Raw genomic sequence first — 22,018 nt, 5'->3', positions numbered from 1 at the left:
TGAATGGTCACCATTGGTACATAACGCAACAAAGATTGCTAAAGTCCACAGAGTTTACTAACAGACCTAACAATCTCTGTGTAAAACTATCATTATGACACTCCCATCTTCATAAACGCATTTTTTACCCCTTGTAATTTGGCTCTAAATCTCAGGTAAAGATTTCCATTTTGACCCCCCTCTACCAAACAGTGGATAAATATTCATCCATGACATTTAATATTTTGGCTTTCAGCACTATACATGTCTATCTTTCTTCAGAAAAAGCATTAGCGAAATTAAAAATTTGAGAACATCAATCCAGAGAACTTCTATCCAATATTGTGTGTCCTTCACATAACTGTCCACAACGAAATTATGTGGTCATGTTATGAAAACCACAATCTTTTTTGCATTGAAGTGACATTTTAAGATGAAGAACCACCAAACAATATCACATATTAAACAGACTGAACTTCCATTTCTTACAGCCTCATCAAATTAAATCTGGCATCCAAGAGGAGATTGGAAATAAACTGAGTGAACCGGGAGATTCTAAGAAACACTTTAATGCAGTTTAGACGACCAGACCCTCTTAAACTTGAGATAATTGAATCGAATGCACCATCCATCTCCATAAGAGATAGTCCTGAGTCCAGTCCAGCTGCCCAGGGAGCATTTACTTATAGCAGGCATTATGATTTAGCATTGATATAAAGCTATGGGATGATGTCATAAACCGCATACCACAATCAGATAAGGCAGCCCAATTTACGATCACACTGCTATTCTCATCCAAGCCTGCACATTTAATATGGACGGATGAGGAACGGCCATTAATATGTCTCTGTGGCTCATACATTAAGCAAGTCCACAGACCAAAAGTACAGCACCAAAGCGCTGTGCAAAGAGAATTATAGATGTGTTTATGATGCCACATTGACGGATGTGCTCTAACATCTAAATGCTGGTGTTTTTTTACCTCATTCCCCCACGTTTAGTTTATCGTCTCATTATGGCATATGAGTCTTCAGGCCCTTGGATGTAGGAAGCAGTTTGTCTTCACACTAAAACCCATCCAGCTTTCATCTCTGGAATTATCGCCACACTGCAGCCTGGCAGATGAGAGGTATTTGTCCTTGGGCTTGCGGATCGTAGACGTCTTGATGCTTGTGTGTTTACATAGTACTTCTGGCTTCCCCTTCAACTCTGCTTTACGCTAAGCTGTCATAAGTCAGAGTGACACGGTCTCTCCTCAAAGAGGAAAATCTGGAATTATTTGCCTCTGACAACTTGCTAATACTGTTGAACCGGATGACAGCAATGTGAAAACACAGCCGGCCTCTGATGCGGAAAGGATATGTGAAGCACATGGGTTCGCGGACAAACGAACGCTCTCTGGCACACTGTGAAGCGAAGCATTTCTACTGTACGGCTTAATATAGTTTAAATGACAACTGGGGCTGGAAGAAGAGCGGATGATTGATGGGGAGATGGTCAATCAGAGCACAGAGAGCTGTCAGATATGAGAGATCATGCTCTTTTGTCACCTACAGGCCAGGCTTCCCAGGATGAAGTGATGGGCCATGATAGAGTCTGTCTGCTGCAGTCTATGAATAAGCCAAAGGCAGACAGCATCATAAACCAGCCTCTCTCTGAGATGTCACAAGCCATTGTGATGAGAAGTGAAGCCATACTGGTTTAAAATACACTTGCAAGCACAAATCATACAAAAATGTACATCACTGTCAGAAATAAACTTTTTAAGGACCAAATTTGCCCATTTTAAAGAGCATCTTTTTAATTATGGCCACATTTTTCTCTTTAAAACAAAACAGAAGTACAAAGGCAGCACTCTGACATACTTTACAGCAATAAAGTTATATAAAATATAATGTGATGAGACTTTGCCCTCAGCCAGAACTATCGGCTCTGAAACAAATAATAGAATATAGCTGCAGCGATTACCGGGGTTCAACCGCTTTAAGGCATTTAAGCACATATGAAAAAAGATATTATTTAGCAAGCCAGTAACCACCTCAAATCAATGATTTAAAAAAAGCATTTTTGGCATATGGCGTATGATATGAATATCGTGCGCATGTGCGCCAAACCGCACAATGTATAATCGTTCACGCCCTTGAAAAATGCGATATTGCCCCCAAGTGGCCGTTTTCTTTCAAATTTCTTTCAGACCTTTGGGGCCGCGAGTTGAACAGACCCACCGAGTTTCGTTCCAATCGGCCTCCGTTAATCTTTTCTAAAAGGTGCTCAAAATTCGTCGGCCAATGGTGGGCGAATTTTTTGAGATACGCAAATGTCCTTGTAGACACTTGTGGCACTTCGGACCAACATCGTGCACACCAATTTTCATGTTAATAGGACAAGTGGTTGCACAGTTATACCCATTTTATGTTTTTTCCCCTCTTATAGCGCCACCAAGTGGCCAAGATCCACGATTTTTTCCCCTGTGATTTTAGATTGAGCTCTTACATAGGTGGTCTGAGTTTGGCGGAGATATCTTCAGAAGTTATAGGTATTTTACTAAAAGTGGCCCTGCCCCTTTCGAACGTTTTGGAGGACATTTGCCCCTTTTTATTTTGATAATTATTGAGGTCACACTCCAGAGAATCTTTCCGCACTGGTTTATTTCTGATCGGATGAAAACCTAGAAACAAAACCAAACCTATTACCAAAAAAATCCAAAATACCCCAAAATTTCATCAGGCACACGGTGACAGTGTAGGCAGTGTGAGTACTACCATCCCTCTGAGTTTCAAGTCTCTATGACTTATAGTTTGGTCTGCATGATCAGTTTTACATGGAGATCTCTGATCTGTGACCATTCTAACAATTACAATAGGGTTTCAGCGCTATGCGCTTGAATGGTTGGAGTTCCGATATATCCCTAGAATACTGCACGCCAATCATATTCGAAGGCCAGAAAGAATATATTAATATATTAATACATATACATTCATTTTATTGTAGTTTATTTCTGATGAACAGAAATACAAACGTTATTTCGAATTACACTCTGGCATGAGAGTTCAGTGGGTCTGTAATTCTCAGTCCCATTTGTGCACACGTCAATTTAGTTTGTGCTGACTGGCTGATGCTTACGAATGTCAGTGTGTTTTGACGGTCGATGGTAAATCATCTTGACAAGCCAGGCTTGAGCAAAAGTCAACCTGATGGTTGAGTGCTTAAAGAGCAGAGTTCTGCACACTAAGGAGCAAAGCACCACTGTGTGTAATCCTTCGAATATCATCGATTTCCCTGTCCTTATTTCTCCACCATATCACATTTCACACACACACTGACTGCTGCTGTTTATGAGTGATCACCACACTAATTACTGTACTCATGTAAACACAATACATCCACATCATTAGACGTCATTAAACGAGCATTCGTTACAATTGCACTCTGGCTGTTAATAAAACAATTTTAGAACGTTAGCCAGGCCTTTCCGGCCTCACTCAAAAATTTTCCAATTATAAAGGGTTCATTAAAAACAGGAGTTTACTGGGGACTGACTTCACCCGTGACGGGTTCGGATGAACGGTAGTTTGAGAAAGCAGAACGGGTCATTTAAATTTAAAGCGCCGGCCTTCAGCAAACTCCAGATCAAGGAGGTGAACGTAGCTGCAATAAGGTTGCCGAAATTTGATGTGGTGCAGAAACATTTTCATGCAATTACAGATCATCGTGAGCTGCCAAGCAAAAAACACAAACATCCATGGCCAGATGTATGTATGTAAATACACCAAAAAAACACCAATTTCCTTTTGATTGCCCTACGTGCTTGCATTTTTCTAGTGCAATACAAAGAAAAAAAACAACAATACGGTTTGTTACGGTTGACTCAGTTGAACATACACGCCAAAATGTTTTCCAAATTTCATCCTGATGGAAAGCAAACACCACACATGAAATTTCATACATATAATCCAACAGCACACACACGCACTATCCATCTACACATCGCTGAGCTCCTCCAAACACTGCAAAAGTTTAAGAAATCAGATACATGCGTATAAAAACACAGCTGGTTTTCCTAATGGTGGATAAAGGCTGTTTACCTTCTGGAAGAGCACGGGAACCTGCTGCAGCTTCAACCTGTGGAAGACAAACACGTCGTACATGCCAGCCACGGCCAGCACCGTCACGCCCTGTTCCTTCCACAACATGCTACAGGAAGCACACGCCAATGAGCCCAAGAACCACGTCCAGCTCCGTCCATGCGCACCGCTTGTCCTCAGGGAGCAGTGGTGTATGTAGCAGCGCAGGGCCAGGAGGAAGAAGAGGGCGGCTCCTACATCAGCCCGGCCCACGATGCCCGCCACGGCCTCGGTGTGAATGGGGTGAGCGGCAAAGAGAAGCCCGGCCAGCAGGCTCCAGCAACCCGACCCCAGCAGCAGGCTTGAGAGGCTAGAGAACAGGGCGGTCGCGGCGCAGTGTAGAACCACATTGACCAGGTGGTAACCCCAGGGATCTAAGCCACCCAGGGCGTAGTTGAGTCGAAAGGAGAGCGTGCAGAACGGGCGGTAAGACTTGTGGCTACCGCTGTGGGTGAGAAGTGTCCCCCAGAAGTCATCATAGAAGATGTTGATCCAAGGCGTTTCTGGGAGAAGGTCCTGGTTGGTTTTGATAGCACGGCTGTGTGAAGAAAAAGACAGTTTAAGATTTAGTTTAAGAAGTACATTTCAGAATTGTTCAAATTAATTCACTATAGTGCGCACAAGGATTTTTATTTAGAGAATGAAGGTTGGTTAGTCCTCATACCACATCACTTTCAAAACACGATATGTACTAGTGTCTATGAATATTAAATCACAAAACAATTTAATATGAATTTCGCATGTTTTGTGTGTTGACGCGCGGTTTCATTTACTACACACATAGTGAAGCGCGCAACGCTCCCTGTTTTCAGCCTCTGCCATTTCAGTATATGAGTACATAAACACAAACAATATCTAATGCTCTGAGAGTCACTTCATGAGCAATTCTTTTGAGAAAAACTATCGTCGTAAATATCTAAGCAACCTGTCAAAATAAAAGTTTGGTTTAACTTGAAGAAATTGTAACAAATATATATCTTAATGTAATTATAGTACTACTACTAACAAGATTATTATTAAAACATTTATAATAGGAATATAAATTTTTACCACAGAAATGTTTACAGGATTTTGATTGAAAAAATAAATAAAATAAAACGTAAAAGGGCCTTAAAAATGTTTTTGTTAAACTTTTAATAATTCGCTGTTAGATTGTGTACATTTCATCAATTAATAAGACATGCTTGTTGATTAATTTTTTTTAAAAATGTAACCATTAAAACAAATGAAACGAGATATAAAATATGTTTAATGTAATTATAGTACTACTACTACTACTAACAAAATTATCATTAAAACATTATTTATAATAGGAATATCAATCTTACCAGAAATGTTTACTAGAATGTATTTGCCAGTAAAAAATAAATACAGTTTTCTAAAAAATAAAAGTAGTAAATAAAATGATAAATTGTTTTTTTTTTTTTTTAATAAAATCAATTAATTACAGATGCATTTTTATTGTAGCCATTAAGTAACCATTAAGAGAAATGAAAATGGAAAAAAATGAATGTAGAAAAACATTAAACTTTCATAGGGCCCTAGCTGCCCTAGTAGTGTTCGACAAACATTCTTTGCTGAAGTTCTAACACAGCAGTCTTGACAAAAGATCACGAGAGGGCATGACTAAAATGCACATCACAGGCCTGAGACCTTATGTGAAAGTGTAACACTCAAAGACTCTCAAAGTCATTCAGTAAGGCAAGCATCACTATTACTATTGTTTTCCAAAATGCTAAATATTAAACTTTGGCGAACCTCTTCCTAGACCATTTGTGTTCCCGAACAAGGATGAATGGCAGGACTCTAAGAGTCCAAAAATTTAAAAATCTTTCCATGATATTCTGCTTAGAAATAACAGCCACTTAATATAATAAACTTAATATTCCTCACACCAAGATGACCTTGTCGAGTGCTATCTGTGAGGTTTAACATCTGTAAGTTACACAAAGAAAGAAGAGGAGGGAACATTGTTTCTGACTTCCCTCAAAGATAAAAAAAAGTGAAGACATGTACCGCACCCTTGACCAAAAACAAATAAAAGCTCAACTGAAAGACAGGGACCTCCATTTAGCCCCAAGCAAGCACGAAGTGGTACCAAATGCCTGTCGATCAAACCCAGTGTGCCAGAAACTGGCTATTGGCTATCCTGAAGGAACTCAGCCTAAGTAGAATAAAAAATGCATAAAGACAGCCAATGTAGAAAAGAATGAGTGAGTTGAAGGAGAAATGAGCAGTTTACTCCCTGAGAGAAGGCTTTGGGACTAAATATGTTTGAAGAAAAGCATAGAGTTGTACAGGGAACAGGAGGAGGCAGGGCGGGATATGCTCTAGAGGCCATAGACACACACTGTGCCCACGCTGTCTGCCTGCGTTGCACCACCCAACAAGACAGAGGGAGCCCTCCAGACAAGCAAACAACACAAACACATGTAAACAAAGCAACTAGGCAGTTACGTTATTCCATATGCAGTCATCCGTGCCAAAATCCATGTCATTCAAACCCAAGGCGCTGATATCTTGCTGTGAAACAAACACCCTCCACCTCCCGTGAATGTATGCCTGAACATAAGATGGTGCTGAACCATTGAGTGTAATTAGTCTCCTTAGAGAGCGCAAGCAATGACATAAGCTGTAATTAAAACATGCGACGGGAAATACGTGACAAGTGCGATAAGGCAATTGAATAATCAGCCGCCACACCAATGGCGCCAAGAACGTGTAATTAACATAGAATGGAGACAAAAGGTTTACACGAGGAAAAAAAAAGATGCAAAAGAGCAATGGATCCTTGGCTGAAGAGCAAGCCAAAATCTTTGATCATTTGCTACTTGCTAGCACAGTCGCCAGCAGCGAACGCCTGTCTACCAGTCGCCCGTGAGAACAGATGGAACTGGGAAAAGTGAGGAGACGTTACAACAGACTAAACTGCCAAAAAAGAACTAGTTCAGGACATGCTTCAACTTCTCGGTTGTCTTGGGGGAGATTTTCAACAAGACGTGTTGAAATTGCAGCAATTGCCTTTAAGAGTCCACAAGAAAAACAGATGCTCTGAGAACTGCATTTCTCCGTTAGATAAAGCTCTCCGTCATCGGACACATTTCAATTCCCCGCCACGACTTCGAATCACTCACTTTCTTGGCTGAATTTCACAATTTCCCTCCCTCAGGTATACCTTCTTTATTTTCTCTAAGCCATTCGTCAAATTAGATCTTCATCCTACCGAACAAAAGGATAACACAAGAGCTATTGTGGTTCAATTACACCTCTGAATCATTTAGAAGGAGTTGCCAATTTAGTGGATATTTTGGTGAGCCAGAGAAAACAAACACCATTGCCTGAAGTCCCGACATCCAGCAGCCCAGACACGACAACAGACTCCGCGCCAGGCCCGGCAGGCAGGGGCTTCCGAGATCGGCTTTCACGTGAAGTGTGAATCAAAAAGAACCACTTGGAGCTCCGGTGGTGGATTGCAACTGAATATCTGGAGCAGTAGAAGCTCTTGGATCACATGACGAGTACATGAATTCTTGAGCCACTGCCTGATTTGGCTTGACAGCAGCCTGAGGAAGTCTGACTCCCTAGAATGATTCTAATTGGTGTTAGTGAGATAAATAACGTGAAAGCTAATCTCTGCCTTCTTGCTTGTAAAGGAGCTCCAGCAGAAGCTTTTTAACATGCAAGAGTGCGTTCTTACTCCTGACAACTCTCGGGGGACCGGCGGTATCACGCGATGCCGAAACTGGCCACTTTGCTTCATCTAGAGTCCAATCAGCGTGCCGGGGATACTGTGACCACATCTGTCAAAGCATGTTTGCTTATCGCTCTAACCCTGCCGTGACTGGCACGTTGTTACGTTTTGGCCGACCGCAGCTCTAATGAGAAGTGAAATCCAAAATAAGTCCTGTGTAATCTAGAGCCCAGTTCTCTCAGACTGAAAAGCAAGATTTAGCTCTGCGGACATGAGAGGAGCTTAAATGCTGCGGTGTCGATAGCAGGCTGCGACTTCAATGTTTTCGGACAAGTACAGCTTTGCTACATCCAAAACAAAGGCTTAGAATTCGAGCCAGAAGCAAAACAAACCATGCACAGAGTCTGGTCTCTGGAATCAAAAGCAACAAGTGACCTACTACATGATTAGCTTAGCGCATAGAGTAAATTCTTCCTGCCAAAGCACATGAACATCAGCAGGCTTTCATATGCAGGCGTGCATCCAGGGTCTATATATTTTAACGAAACAAACATACTGTAGCTCCCTTGGATAATGCCAAAAAATGGTTCCAGATATTTTTGAGACAATGCACAATTGTTTCCTATTTGTGCCAGCAAGTGAAAAGAGGAGAGAAAAAAGCACAGGCAGCAGGGAGATGTGCTTTTCGGCCTGCCAAGTATGTGTCATCACCCGGCTTCAGTGTCTGAAAGGGCCGCAGTCATATTTTGAGAGTGCCTACAGAGAGGCCGTCCGGTCTGTCCACTCTGCTCTCCTGCCTGGGCTTTTGTCTATGGTTTCTTCCCATGAGAATGCCTGCAGGTCAATAACAGAATACCTTCCCCTTATGTGGTGCTTATGCGAGAAGAGCTCTCGGGGACAACAGCCTTGTTCCTTTGTGCAGTTGCATGAAGAAAAGCTGTACGGGCTATAAAGAGGAAAATCAATTAATTTGTCCAAATAAAGGACCGGACTGTTGAGGAAACACCTTCCACGCTGAGTGGCTCACTCAAAGTACAAATGTCTTTTATTCTTTCAGTTATTCTTTTATTCATTCATTCACTCACTCTTTCTTTCTGTTATTTTAGCCATTCACTCTCTTTCTTTTCAGTTGTTCTTTCATTCACTGGCAATCTTTCTTTTGCTAAAACTTTCTTACCTTTAATGTTTCACTCTTTTTTACATTTAATCTTTAACTTTTTCCTTCAATCATTCTAACTTTTTTACTTCTATGAACTATTAACTTTTCGTTTTTTCCCCATGTACTGGCATTCATTCTTTCAAACTTCTACTTTCATTCTGCCAGTCATTCTTTCATATTTTTTCATTCGTTCATTTGTTTGATTGCATTTGTTCATTGGCATATGTTTATTTTCATGCATTCATTCATTTGCTCATTTATTTTCATGTATTAATTCATTCATTAATGCATTTATTTTTTCAATTCTCTTGCCTTCATTCGTCCTCTTGCGTTAATTAATTCTTTGGTTCATTCTCTTGCATTCATTCAATTATATTAATTAATTCTCTTACATTTATTCATTAACTCTTGCATTCCTTCATTTACTCATTCATTTTACATTCATTAATTATCTCGCCTTCGTTCGTTCTCTTGCATTGATTCATTCTTCTGCATTCCTTCATTCTCTTGCAATCATTCATTTATATAGTTTCATTCTCTAACATTTATTCATTCACTCTCTTACATTCCTTTATTCTCTTGCATTAATTTATTTAATCTCTTGCATTCCTTCATTCATTCATTCTCTTGCATTAATTTTTTCTATTGCATTCACTCATTCATTCTCTTACATTTATTAATTCTTTTGCACTCATTTATTCCACTGCATTCATTCATTCTCTTACATTTATTTATTCTTATGCATTCATTCATTCTATTGCATTTATTTATTCACTCTCTTGCATTCCTTCATTCATTCATTCTCTTACATTTATTCATTCTCTTACATTCATTCATTCTCTTGCCTTCATTCGCTCATTCTCTTGCATTAACTTATTCATTGGTTCATTCTCTTGCATTCATTCATTCGCTTGCATTTATTCTCATGCAATCATTCATTCACTCTCTTGCAATCATTCATTCATTCTTTTGCATTAATTTGTTTCTTTATAGTGATTAATTTATTGGAAATGGTACCTTGTAATACCATGGTTTTTGGAAAATGTACTGAGCTAATTATAGCTGGTTCAAAATCTTCAATAATCAACAAAACCTAACCGAACAGTATTAAATAAACTAATGTTTGCCGTATTAGTTATGTTTGTGCATTACCAAGATGTCACTGCTGGCTACCATATCTGCAGCAAATCCTTCCTATAAGTTCCTCTAATGAAGAGCATTAGGTCATGCTGCAAATCATGTCAAGTTCTTACTGCATCACAGCTTCCTTGAAACATGGGAAATAAAAATCTATTTGCATAAATAAATAATTTATACATGGCAGATTATAGAGGTGCAAAGAGGTTTCAGAAGGCTAATCTTATAAATGCCGGCATTACAAATCAATTCATGCGCCTGGAAAGAAAAATAAACTATTGACATTTCAAAGTCAGAAAAAGCGTCTAGTTGCCAATTTACACTCAAGAAATGTCAAGGAATAAGTGAGGTAAAAAGAGCTTTCTTAAGATATTAACCAACAGATTTGACACTTGAACTATCCTTGTTAAACAATAGAAAATCAATACCACGGTAAACTAAGTCAATGTATTGCAATATGTCAGTCTGGCAAGTTAGTCAAAATGTCAGCTGGTGTATTATTGAATTAGGGTCAGACAGAGTGAGACTAAAGGCTTTCAGTCGTGGGCTTCAACAAACAGTGAAGCAGACGCACATTGAAAGGGTCGGGGGCTCTGCAGTCGGAACAAACCATCTCGGGCCACCATGAAATCAACATGGTCATGGCTGGACATTGTGGATCTAAACGCCACAATAGCCACATTATCTAGTTTGCAACCATGTCAAAGCAAAAAGAGAATGGGTGTGGACTTTTCTTTCGTTTTTGTCGTTTCCAAAAATACAGAGTATTATATTATACATTCAAGCATGATTCGATTTACGCCACTTTCCACAAACTCTCGTCTTTTAAACTTTTCCACAAAATAATGCGCACACATCAGCATCCATTTGAACTTTTTTACAGGCATGAATGAATCAATTGTTCACTAATGGCAAATCAATGAAAGCGCCATTTCCATTTAGGCTTTATTGACAAAAAGAAAGAAAGAAAAAAAGCCCACTCAGCACATTGACTTCTAAATTAGCATGGTGAAAAAGCGACCACCACTTTTCATTATATCATGCCAACCCTCTTGGGAAAAACAGCTTTTACAGGACTTACTATTAGGCCAATTGCTTTAGTTTGAGAACATTATGTTGCAACTGAACACTAGTAATTAGATAACAGCAATGATTAATAAGATATGCATATCTTAAAGGAAATACCAGTACGTGCAAAACAACAACACTGTTCAAGTCAAAATTACGCTTATGTTTAAACTAAAAAACAAATGTGTAATGTTTAAATTGCCTAAAAAAGTGATTTAAGATGTGTTAATTAAAGAAAACAGAGAAGGAGAGGAAAAAGATACAAGGAAGATACAAAAAGAAGAAGAGGAAGGCTGAGGGAGAAGGACAAGTAAAAGTAGTAAGAAGAGGAGAAAAAGAAGGAGAAGTCTATAGCTTTACAAAGCATGGGCGGCTTTGCCCAAAAGCAATCAGAAAACATAAGTTACACCCTACACATCTGTGTGTCCTTTCCAGAAGGACGGCCATCCCAAAAGAAATGTCTGGCCTCTAGGAAAAAAGCATTTTAGAGTTGGCGATTATCACAAAGCGGCGTGAAAGCCACTGAAAGGACATGTCTGAGACGTACACTTGCATTTTAGACTCTCATAAATCTGAGGGCATATGTTAGGACAGACTGCTTCCTCACAGCACGAATATCCCAGCACGCTCTAGCGTCTCGCCTCCCCTGTTTTTTGTTTTCACGCAAACACAATCTGTCAAAAGGAACATCTCTGAATTTTGGCAAAACGGTGGGTAATTGAAAATGTTCAATTACAAGAAATAGGAAAAAGCTGTTCTCAGACTGCTAAAAATGTGACTTCAGACCCACATGGCAAACCACTAAATGTCTCCTCATGTTTACACTACTATTAACAAGAACCAAAACAGAAAAAAGGCAGAATTTCTGCCAGAGCTTGAGCAAAATCATGATCTTCCGAAATGCCATCCATACACTTTTATCTAATAAAAATGTATAAAAATAAAAGTTGTAATGTTTGTAAGTCTCTTATGCTCACCAAGGCTGCATTACATAAAGTAAAAACAGCAATATTACGAAATATTATTTCAAATGAAAATAACTTTTTTAAATGTAACTCATCCCTGTGATGCAAAACTGATTTTTCAGCATCATTACTCCAGTCTTTAGATCACACTTCAGAAATCCTTCTAATGTGCTGATTTGCTGCTCGAGAAGCCTTTTTTATTATTACCAGTGCTGCAAAGTGACAATTACTGTCAGTTTTAATCAATTTAACAGGTCATTACTTAAAGTGTACACTCATAGTAGGAGGCAAAATGTGTTCACAGAGGTGTGCAAGCTTTGTACTGTATCAGGTAAAAATCTTTGGAGCTTAGTTCATTTCCTGTGAATCATAAAGTGGCATGTGCGTCATTCAGTCAGCACTTCATACTGCAAACTAAGCCACCTGTTTGGCATCAATGTTGACACATGATACATCTTGCATAAAGGTTACAAATGTGCTGAACAGGGATTTTGTGAATAGCCATCAAATAGATTGTTAAAACAAATGTACTGTTGAACTACATGGGAGACTCACACACATGTTGCCGACCTACAGTGGAAAAGAAAAGTGTGGTATTCATGACCATATACTAATGCTACTGTAGGTAGTAGCTTAATTTTAGAGCTTGTTACAACTGGAACTTGGCTTAATATAATGTAAAATATGTCTATTACTGAAATATGTAATAGAAAACCCATGAAAGATGTTATTTTAAAAACCCACAATGTTTTATGCATATTTTGTACTACAGGGGGCAACATTATTTTGATGATGTGAAATGGTTGCACTTTTCTGTATAAATCTGTAGCTATTTTTTTTTAACCAAAACACACCTCAGAAAATAAAATACTGATGAGCACTACAGGTGGTGATGGATATAAGCGTAGGCTTAAACCAAATGATGTACCATCAATTTTTCCCACAAGGAGTCTAAACGCCCCGGGATATCGAGTGAAATCCACGGTGAGAAACTCCTTCAGTGGATAAGCTGTCAAGACAAGCGTCGGCATGTTTACATCCTGCCAGAATGGCATCTAGTGTTTTTTTTTTTTTTTCTCTGCCATTTGTAAGCTCTTTCAGTAGCTGTGCTCTACTAAAAGACTCAAAAACATCAGTGGAGAGAACAAAGACGCTCGTCTTTAGGAAGTTTTATTCGTCGACAGGCATCTTCCCATTCTGTTCTCCTGCTAGAAAAGCAATGAAGACTTCTTTTTTTACCCTTCAACTGAAAATTACAACCAAAAGCCACACAATGTGGCATCCTATCAGTATTTTATTTTCAGAGTTGTGTTGCGGTAAAAATAGCAACAGGTAGCACCAGTAGCTCACTGAGTGCAAGCATCTGATGTTTTCGAAATAATGGCGCCCCCTATAGTCCAAAATATATATAAATCGATGTGGATTATTTAAATAACAAATCTTTCATGGGTTTTTACCACATATTTCAGTAAGAGACGTCATTTACGTTATATAAAGCCATACAAGCATAGAAAATACAAAGAAAGAACAAAAGTGTTGAAACTACTAGGGTTATGAAAACTTTTCAAAAAGTAATTTGTCAAGTTACTAATCATTTCATACAATTAGACTCCAGTCGTTCCACTTCTATGAAAATGTAGGTAGCTTGTAACTAACAAAACACAGGCTAAACTACACTGAAACCACTAATGGATCAATATTTAAAAAAAATATATAATATATTTATAGGGCTGTCAATAATTTAAAATTGTTTAATTGTAATTTTAATAGCACAACTGTCACATTTACCACATTCACTTTAAAGAATAGTAAATAAATTACCATTATGTACTATTTAGGATCCACAATTTGTATAATAGTAATCTATACTTGTCAAATAATGAATGAATGAATGAATGAATGAATAATGAATAAAAAATAAATAAATAAATAAATAAACAGAATGAACAGGTGCCATAAACAAAATGTAAAATAAAATATAATATAATAGTAAAATAAAATAATAAAATAAAAATAAAACAAACAAAAAAAATAAATAAATAATAAAGTAAAATAAAATAAAGCTACACTACCATGGCTTTGACAAACTAAATTTAAAATAAAATATAATAGTAAAACAAAATAATAAAATAAAAATAAAACAAAAAATAAAATGAATGAATGAATGAATAAAAAAAACAATAAATAAATAAATAAATAAATAAATAAATAGATAGATAGATAAATAAATAAATAAATAAATAAATAAATGCATAAATAAATAAACAAAATATAAAATAAAATGAAATAAAATATAAAATAAAATCAAATTTAAAAAAAAATAAATAAAACTACACTGCCATGCCTTTGAAAACACAAACTACTGTTCACTGCTACTATTTTAGTTACAAGCCAACAATAAACAAATTCCTGAGGATAAGCTTTGTCAAATGCTACTTAGCTGCTACAATGGATACAAAATGTCATCCATCCAATATCAATTAGTCTAATCTCCCAAACGTGTCATGCTCTGTGAATCCTCTGCTAAATGAAAGAGGCTTTGTTTTATCCAGAGTTTGACCCAGGTCTGAATACTCAACCCACTCTCTGGCCACGGTACACAGGCCTCTCAACAGGAGGCTGTTTGTCACGGCTCGAGTCCCTCTGGCCGGAGTGTAATAAATTAGCTGGACTTTGTTCCCGCGTGTTTGTGGAGCTTCTTTGTCTTCCCATAGAGAGAAAAAGAGAGAGAGTAGGCGTCCTGCTCGTTGTGTTTGCGTGCAAGGTCCATCCTGACCACCGATGGGATGGTTTATCATTCGAGCGGCTCTTGTTGACCCACAGGAGCACGTGGGTAGGAAAACAAGGAGATGATACTGGATGGGTGAGAACCAGCTGAAGGAATGCAGAGGGGAACATGTGTTATGGGGATGGGAATGTAGTCCCGAGGAGATCCGCACAAAAAACTCTGCATGCACTGCGCTCACTGAGCAGGCATTTCTTTTTCCTTTTCTTCCTAAGAATTTAGTTTTTTCCCCTCAGTTTTGGACCAGCGTACCAGAGACATTCTCAGTTGTTGCCTTGTCAGCGGGGTGTCTTGGCTTTCCGGCGAGTTCTGTGCAATAGTCTGGCAAATGTCTGACATTTTCAAAAAGAACATCTGCATTGTAGACAAAAATCATCAGAACTACTTTGGGAATGGTATGAAATGAAACGAATTCAGCCGAGTGTCCTATGCGTCTCAACTTGGCTTCGCTTTCCGCCACTGGAGCGCACAGATTCCTGGTCTACGGACACGTGGCGGATGTTCTGCAGTTGTGGGTTGGAGTGCCTGCTTGCATGCGACGCAGTTCTTCTTTTATGAGGCATACCAGCAAACGGGCCGCGCCAGGCCGTGGCACGCTATTGATTTAGCCAAGACTCACTACAGTTAAGAGCACAGCACAACGACCGTGAACGCCAGCAGCTCAACCAACCAAATCTGAGCATCTTCAGTAAAACACTGGCAGCCAAAAACACTTTGCCACCCACACGCAGCTCCCATTGCCTTTAGACCATAATAAAGTATTTTTCCAAAGGCATATGGGTATTCCAGGTCTTCTCTTCTATCTTGACCCCAAAAGCGGTTAAGTCTGATGTGCTGGAAGGGATACTGATTACTTCGGCCTTTCAGAAGACACCAGGTAATCTATCAACTGGAGGCCACGACAGCAAATCAATCTAGAGGAGGCTGAAAGACCTCCAGGGTGATCTGTGCATGATTTATACTTCATTTTTCACCCCTCAAGAATGAAAGGTATTTTACTAATTTTTGGAAAACTGGTAGTCCATAAAAAAATTAGCAAGAAAAATCAGTTTAAACAAATTAGCTTTTGTTGAAGCCCTAATTTAATTGCTGAACATTTTCCTTAATTTAATTACTGTAATTTTGTTGAATTTTGTATTTTCCAAATTTAACATAAAATAATGGGCTACTAAAAAGTTGTAAATAGTGCTGTCAAATGATTAATCGCGATTAATCACATCCAAAATAAAAGTTTGTTTACATAATGTGTGTGCGTATACTGTGTATATTTATTATGTATATATAAATTCACACACAATTTTTTTTGCATGTATATATTTACATTCATATAATTTATATATAAATGTTTTTCAAATGTTATACACAGTACACACAGGTTATAAAACTTATATAAGTTATAAAAACTTATTTTGGATGTGATTAATCATGATTAATCGTTTGACAGCACTAGCTGTAAATTTCTATATTTTATATATACATATACATACACACATATACATATACACATATATATATATACACATATATACATATATAATTATAATATTATAGAAAATATTGTACATACATACACATATACATATATACACATATATGTGTGTGTGTAAGCTGAAATAATAAAAAAAAAAAAAATTACAAACACACACACATTATATATTTAATCGCACTTCATCTTGTAATTTTCTTTGTTAAACTGAAGCTGAAAAAAATAAATAAAATACAAACACAAATTATATGTGTGTGATTTATTATCATTTTTCAATTACCAGATAATCACTTTTTATTCTAGACTTGATTATAATACACTGCATAATATTTATTTGCTAAACATTTTTCTTAATTTAATTACCATAATATCATTCTATTTTGTATATTCCAAATATATGTATATTCCAAAAAAAGGGGCAATAAAAAGTTGTAAATTAAAAAAAAAATTACTGGTGCATGTTTTACAAGAAAATGCTATTGTTTTTCTACTTGTCTTCTTAAAATGTCATGTTTATTTCAACAAGTTACTTGTCTTGTTTCTCTGTAATTATTTATGAAATTTACAAGCAATTTCTGTGTGAAATGTCTTAGTAAATCTTACATTACTTTTTTCTAGTGTAGTTCAAAAAGAGATGTTCTTTGTTCTTTTCAGTGGTTGGAATTTCCAAAATCCTTCATCCTCTTTTATTATATTGTCATGAATAATCTTCATAATTACAATGCAAAATCCGCCAAAACTCTCTCTATTCCACAACAATTCCCTTTTGTTAATGAGCTCACTGGAGCACAAAGCACACTTCCATGTGTGATTCCACATGTTCCACATTAATTATAGACAATCACAGAGGATCGTTCATGGTGGTGCACAGTGTGATCTCATTAGACACAATCACAGTGTTATCACAGATGCCTCTCGTTCAAATCGCACACCTTATTAGCTGCGCATTAGGGGGCTTGCTCATAATTGAAGGTACATATGTTGACTGTCCCGTGCGTGTGTCCTGTGAGTGAAATCACAGATGACCTCCAACAGCACATACATGATGAGACCTCGACTTTGACCCTGCCCACTTCCTGCTGCAAAACACATTGCCCTTTCAGTGCCCAAAAATGCATTCTGTGCAAAACATACAGTAGGACACAACAGCTATGCTCCAAAACTTAGTGAGCTGTCTCGCTGCCTACATAGGCATCATCTTAACAGATTTGATAATAGCATGTTGCTATATAGTGATCAGATGATCACTTTATATATATTTTTTCACATACATATTATGAAAAGTTGGAAATATAAAAAAAACAATAACATGTCACCATTAAATTATATTCCTATACAAAAGTAAACAATTAAACTTATAATTAAGCTGATATATTATTAAAAATTACAAATTTCACCTTAAAGAATTTATGTATTAATTATAATATATTGTAAAATACATTTATTTACAATTATGAACAGTTGTTATATAATTGTTATATAATTATATATAATTTATAAGTTTTATAAGTGTGTATACACACAGTAAATTATTTATTTATTTTTAAAATAATTTAGAATTTATCAGGTGATCACTGTTCACAACAGTATTGATTATAATATATTGTATAAAACATATGATAAAAAGTAAACATAAAAACAACTAATTCAAAATATAAAAAAGTATAAAAGTAATAGTTCATTATACTACCATTTCTACACGAGTGAAAAAAATATAATATAAATATAAATATAAATATTAAATATTATAATATAAAATATTAATATTAATATTAATATTAATATAATTTTTTTTTTTATTGTTAAACCTTACCTTTAAAATATATTTCAACACAAAAAAAACAAACAAAAAAAAAAACAAAAAGCCCCTATAAAGCTTCTGGAAAGCAATCGAAATCGCTTCATTCGATGTAGACTGGCCTTTGACTTCTTAAACAAACTAAGGATTTTCTTAAATTAGTGGCTTGAAGGAAAATGAGAGGGGGAAAAGGTTTGCAATAAAACGAAATACACCAAAATCTTTCCCCTTAAGGCGTGACATTAATTCGAAAGTTACCAAAGTATATTTAGCCATGCTATTGCGTGAGACGAAAGCGTCTGGTAATCCCGTAAACATTCTTAAAAGGAACCCAACCAGCCACTTAACTGTTTTTAAATGCTTTGTCTTCCACATGGTGTCAATTTGCATTTTTGCAAAGGAGCTCATTTACGCATTTTAGACTTTATAGTCACAGAATCACACAAACCACACCACCATCCTGGTAAGCAATCCTTCTTTACAGCCTTTTGATTTCGCAATTGACTTTTCAATCATTGTGAGACCATAAGACATCAGTTCTTTGAGCATCACTAAAATTTAAGCTCAAGTTACCAATTACCACCCAAAACTGATTAATTCTAAATCCTCTCAAAAATAGCTTGCAGATTTCACTGCTTGGGATGCCTTTGGTTCATCATATGGTTTCAATGAATCCGAACCCCAGAGATCTTCAGTGCACGACTTGCAGCTGACCACGCCAGGGCGAAACCCTTCAGAAAAAAAAAAGCTAAAATTTCATCCACCCAGCCCTTTTTCTCCTCCTCACCGCCTGAGACGAAGAAACAGAGGAATACTCAGCACACTATCATCAATCAATACCATTCTGAGCCAAATCTTCACCGTCTACTGGAGTCAAATCCAAACAGTCAGGCCATTGCAAATAACCTCACCTTGAACGAGGCCAGTGGCACACCACGCACTCGTCATTATAATCGCATTTCCCTGCTTTCCTTGTGCTGGATGGGAAATTTTTCCTTGCATTTAATGTGGAAAAAATACATTACTGACCCACGAGGAGCTAAAAAACACGCCACAGCTACGGCTAAAATGTGCGTGATTGACTTTGCTAAAATTACGATGACAGAAACCATTTGTTTGAAATAAAACTGAGGTATTAGGGAAGTCAGCACTTCAGATGAAGCCTTCTTGACAAATCGCTAACCGCATTCCTCCGGATGACAGGACATACGAACATGAACCTAAAGCTGAAACCGCGTTCCAGAGGTGTTTTCATTTCCTCTGGAAAGCAGCGCAAACATTTGTCAGGAGGAGGCCATTTCCCATTGTCAAGCGTGCGTCTTTGAAGTCTTCAAACAAAATGTATTTCCTGATTAGCAACAGCCTCGTGCCTGAGAAAATGAGGTTTGCGGCGTTGTTTAAGCTTGAGCTTTCTTTGATAAAGTTCATGCAAGAGTCTTTCATAAACATCCTAATCAGTGACTGTTTACACTCAATCCGAATTAAAGTAACAGCGTGTAATTTCTGAGCCGCTAGCGGCACCAAATGGAATCGCAACATGAAATAAGTTCCCCACCAGTCAATGTTGCTGTTTGTTGCTGGATGGGAAATTTTTGAAATCATCACAACCATCTGTTTACACTTTTGAGGGAAATCGACCTGCAAATGGATGACTTTTAGAATTCCAAAAATCTTTTGTTAATATTTCTGCTGATGCAGGCCAGTGAACAAGTAATAAAACATTTGCACTAATAAAAACTGTTTACTAGACTATGCATTAATTCAAGTCAGTTGTTATTAAGTTTGCATGAAATTTCTAAAAATGTGAATTTTACAGATGGGGAAAAAGTGCCGAAGATCACAGTAGTAGTCAAGACATTAATACAGACCCCAACAACGCAAGACGAGAGAGGGAATTTGCCAACATGTGGGTGACACATCAAACGGTTCTTTGTTTTAGTCAGAAAAGGACTTTCACATGTAGGAGAATTTATGATTGAAACACAAGCCATGGAAAAACACGAAACTAAGTGGTGTATATTATGTTGCAGAACAGCAGATGTGATTATGCCAAAGAGGTCTGGCTCCTCTTATTCCATATAACACTTCAAATATAGCTCCAGGTCAGACCGAAACTAGATGCATCATTACGCACTTCTGTAGTCAATTGACATTGAGAATTGGGAAAATGTTCTCCCCTGTGCCATAAATGCCGTCCAATTGCTTTCTGTACTAAAAAAGACAGCAAAATAAATAACAAGAAGCATCTTTATGGAGTTGTCCTCACACAGACGGAGTTGCAAAATCCAGTGCTAAAAATGGAATTTACTGTATAAAGCAGAATGTCAAGGAGTTTGTCAAATTTTGGATGAATAAATCAAAAGTAGGTCAGTGTGTGTTTTCAGCCTCTGCTGCCTCAATATACAAGTACATGAACACATAATCTCTGGAAATGCTTTGAGTTACTTTATGAGCACTTTTTTTTTTTCATTTTTTCTGAGAAAAACTATCACCATATCAAACAGAAACTTAAAGGTCTTAACAGCAACCCATCAAAATAAAAAAGGTTGGTTTAACTTGAAGAAACTGTGACAAATATATTAAAATATATAATTAAAATCTTTTTTTTTTTTTATAAAAATCAATTATTTAGAGATGCTTTTGACTATAAAAATTTAATTAAACCATTAAATAAATAGAAAACAGAATTTGATTAAAAAAAGAAATAAATTTGCCATTTAAAAACGCCTTAATTTTATTTTGGTTAAACTTTCCATAAATGGTGTACGTTTCATGATTTAATTTAATTAGACATGGATTTAGATACTTTTTTATATTTACTATTTTTATATTTTTATATTTATCTAGTTTAGTCTTTTTTGAACTTTAATCTAGTCCAGTCTGGTTCTTTTTAGCGAATCACAACATGAAACATGATGTACATCTTATGAGAAGATTATTTCAATGTATATATTATAAACGGACAAGTTCCAAGTTTCAATAATCTACTCATTTAGCAAACTGCCTAAGCAAATTTCTTTCTTATATCCACCTTATTTTTCCCGTAAGAGCGGGCGTGGCCATTTGTACATTTTATGGGTCTGGCTTCTGGTCTCATCCGTGCCCAGCTATTTTTAGCTGTACAAAACAGCTCGTTTTGCTGCTTGATATTTTAATGTATTATCTTAATTATGAACACACTGGTTTGTAGTGCAAATAGTTTTACCATTCACTGCACGTTGTTATTCTTCACGTTATAGCGGCTAATGAACCAGAAGTCTCTGCCATTCTTCTTCATTGAAGAATAAGGTGGATAGATTAAGATGTTCCCCTTGTAATTTCACTATTTTGGAATCAAACTGCAATCAAATCAAAAGCTTGTGAGTTAAAATTAAATCAGTGAATCTGCATCAACACACAGACAAGATTAATACAATTGCATACATTTCAACAATCCACTTACAAACTTACAAGCCAAGGATAGTTATGTGAGCAAAAATGTTTTGAAGCACCTACATGTCTAGACTTTACAAGGTGAAGGGCAGCGAAGACAAAACGCTCATCTCAGACTGCAGACAACTTCAGGATATGAGACAATACCTTGAGTGTCAGTGTCTAAAATTGAAATGCCTCCTTTTCACCGCTCTATCTGGGCAAAAGAAAACCAACAAAAGGGAACTAACATTCATGGCATGTCTGAGATGCTTGCTAGTGCTCTATTGTTGGATTGTAGATGGAGAGCAGAAAGATTAGGGGAGGGGGTTGAGGGAGGGTACTCTCAACGCTAAGGACAAAGAACCAGTTTCAGCTCTGCCCAATACACCAATCCTATGAATGGATGACACAA

The 22,018-nt window shown here is 37.0% G+C and overlaps 1 protein-coding gene across 2 annotated transcripts in view; it reads right to left on the bottom strand.

Annotated features, from left to right (window-relative positions):
• The window catches only part of tmtc2b (transmembrane O-mannosyltransferase targeting cadherins 2b), a 136,671-nt gene that overhangs the window by 69,093 nt on the left and 45,560 nt on the right, over nucleotides 1-22,018 (bottom strand). For both annotated transcript variants that reach the window (XM_051134994.1, XM_051134995.1), the window contains exon 2: nucleotides 4,065-4,641. In XM_051134994.1, coding sequence (XP_050990951.1) covers nucleotides 4,065-4,641 — 577 coding nt within the window. The remainder of the gene's footprint in view (nucleotides 1-4,064; nucleotides 4,642-22,018) is intronic.

Source organism: Labeo rohita, chromosome 18 (assembly GCF_022985175.1).
Source record: "Labeo rohita strain BAU-BD-2019 chromosome 18, IGBB_LRoh.1.0, whole genome shotgun sequence".
Taxonomy (NCBI): domain Eukaryota; kingdom Metazoa; phylum Chordata; class Actinopteri; order Cypriniformes; family Cyprinidae; genus Labeo; species Labeo rohita.
The sequence above is the reverse complement of the archived record's forward strand: the minus strand, read 5'-3'. Positions and strand labels throughout refer to the sequence as shown.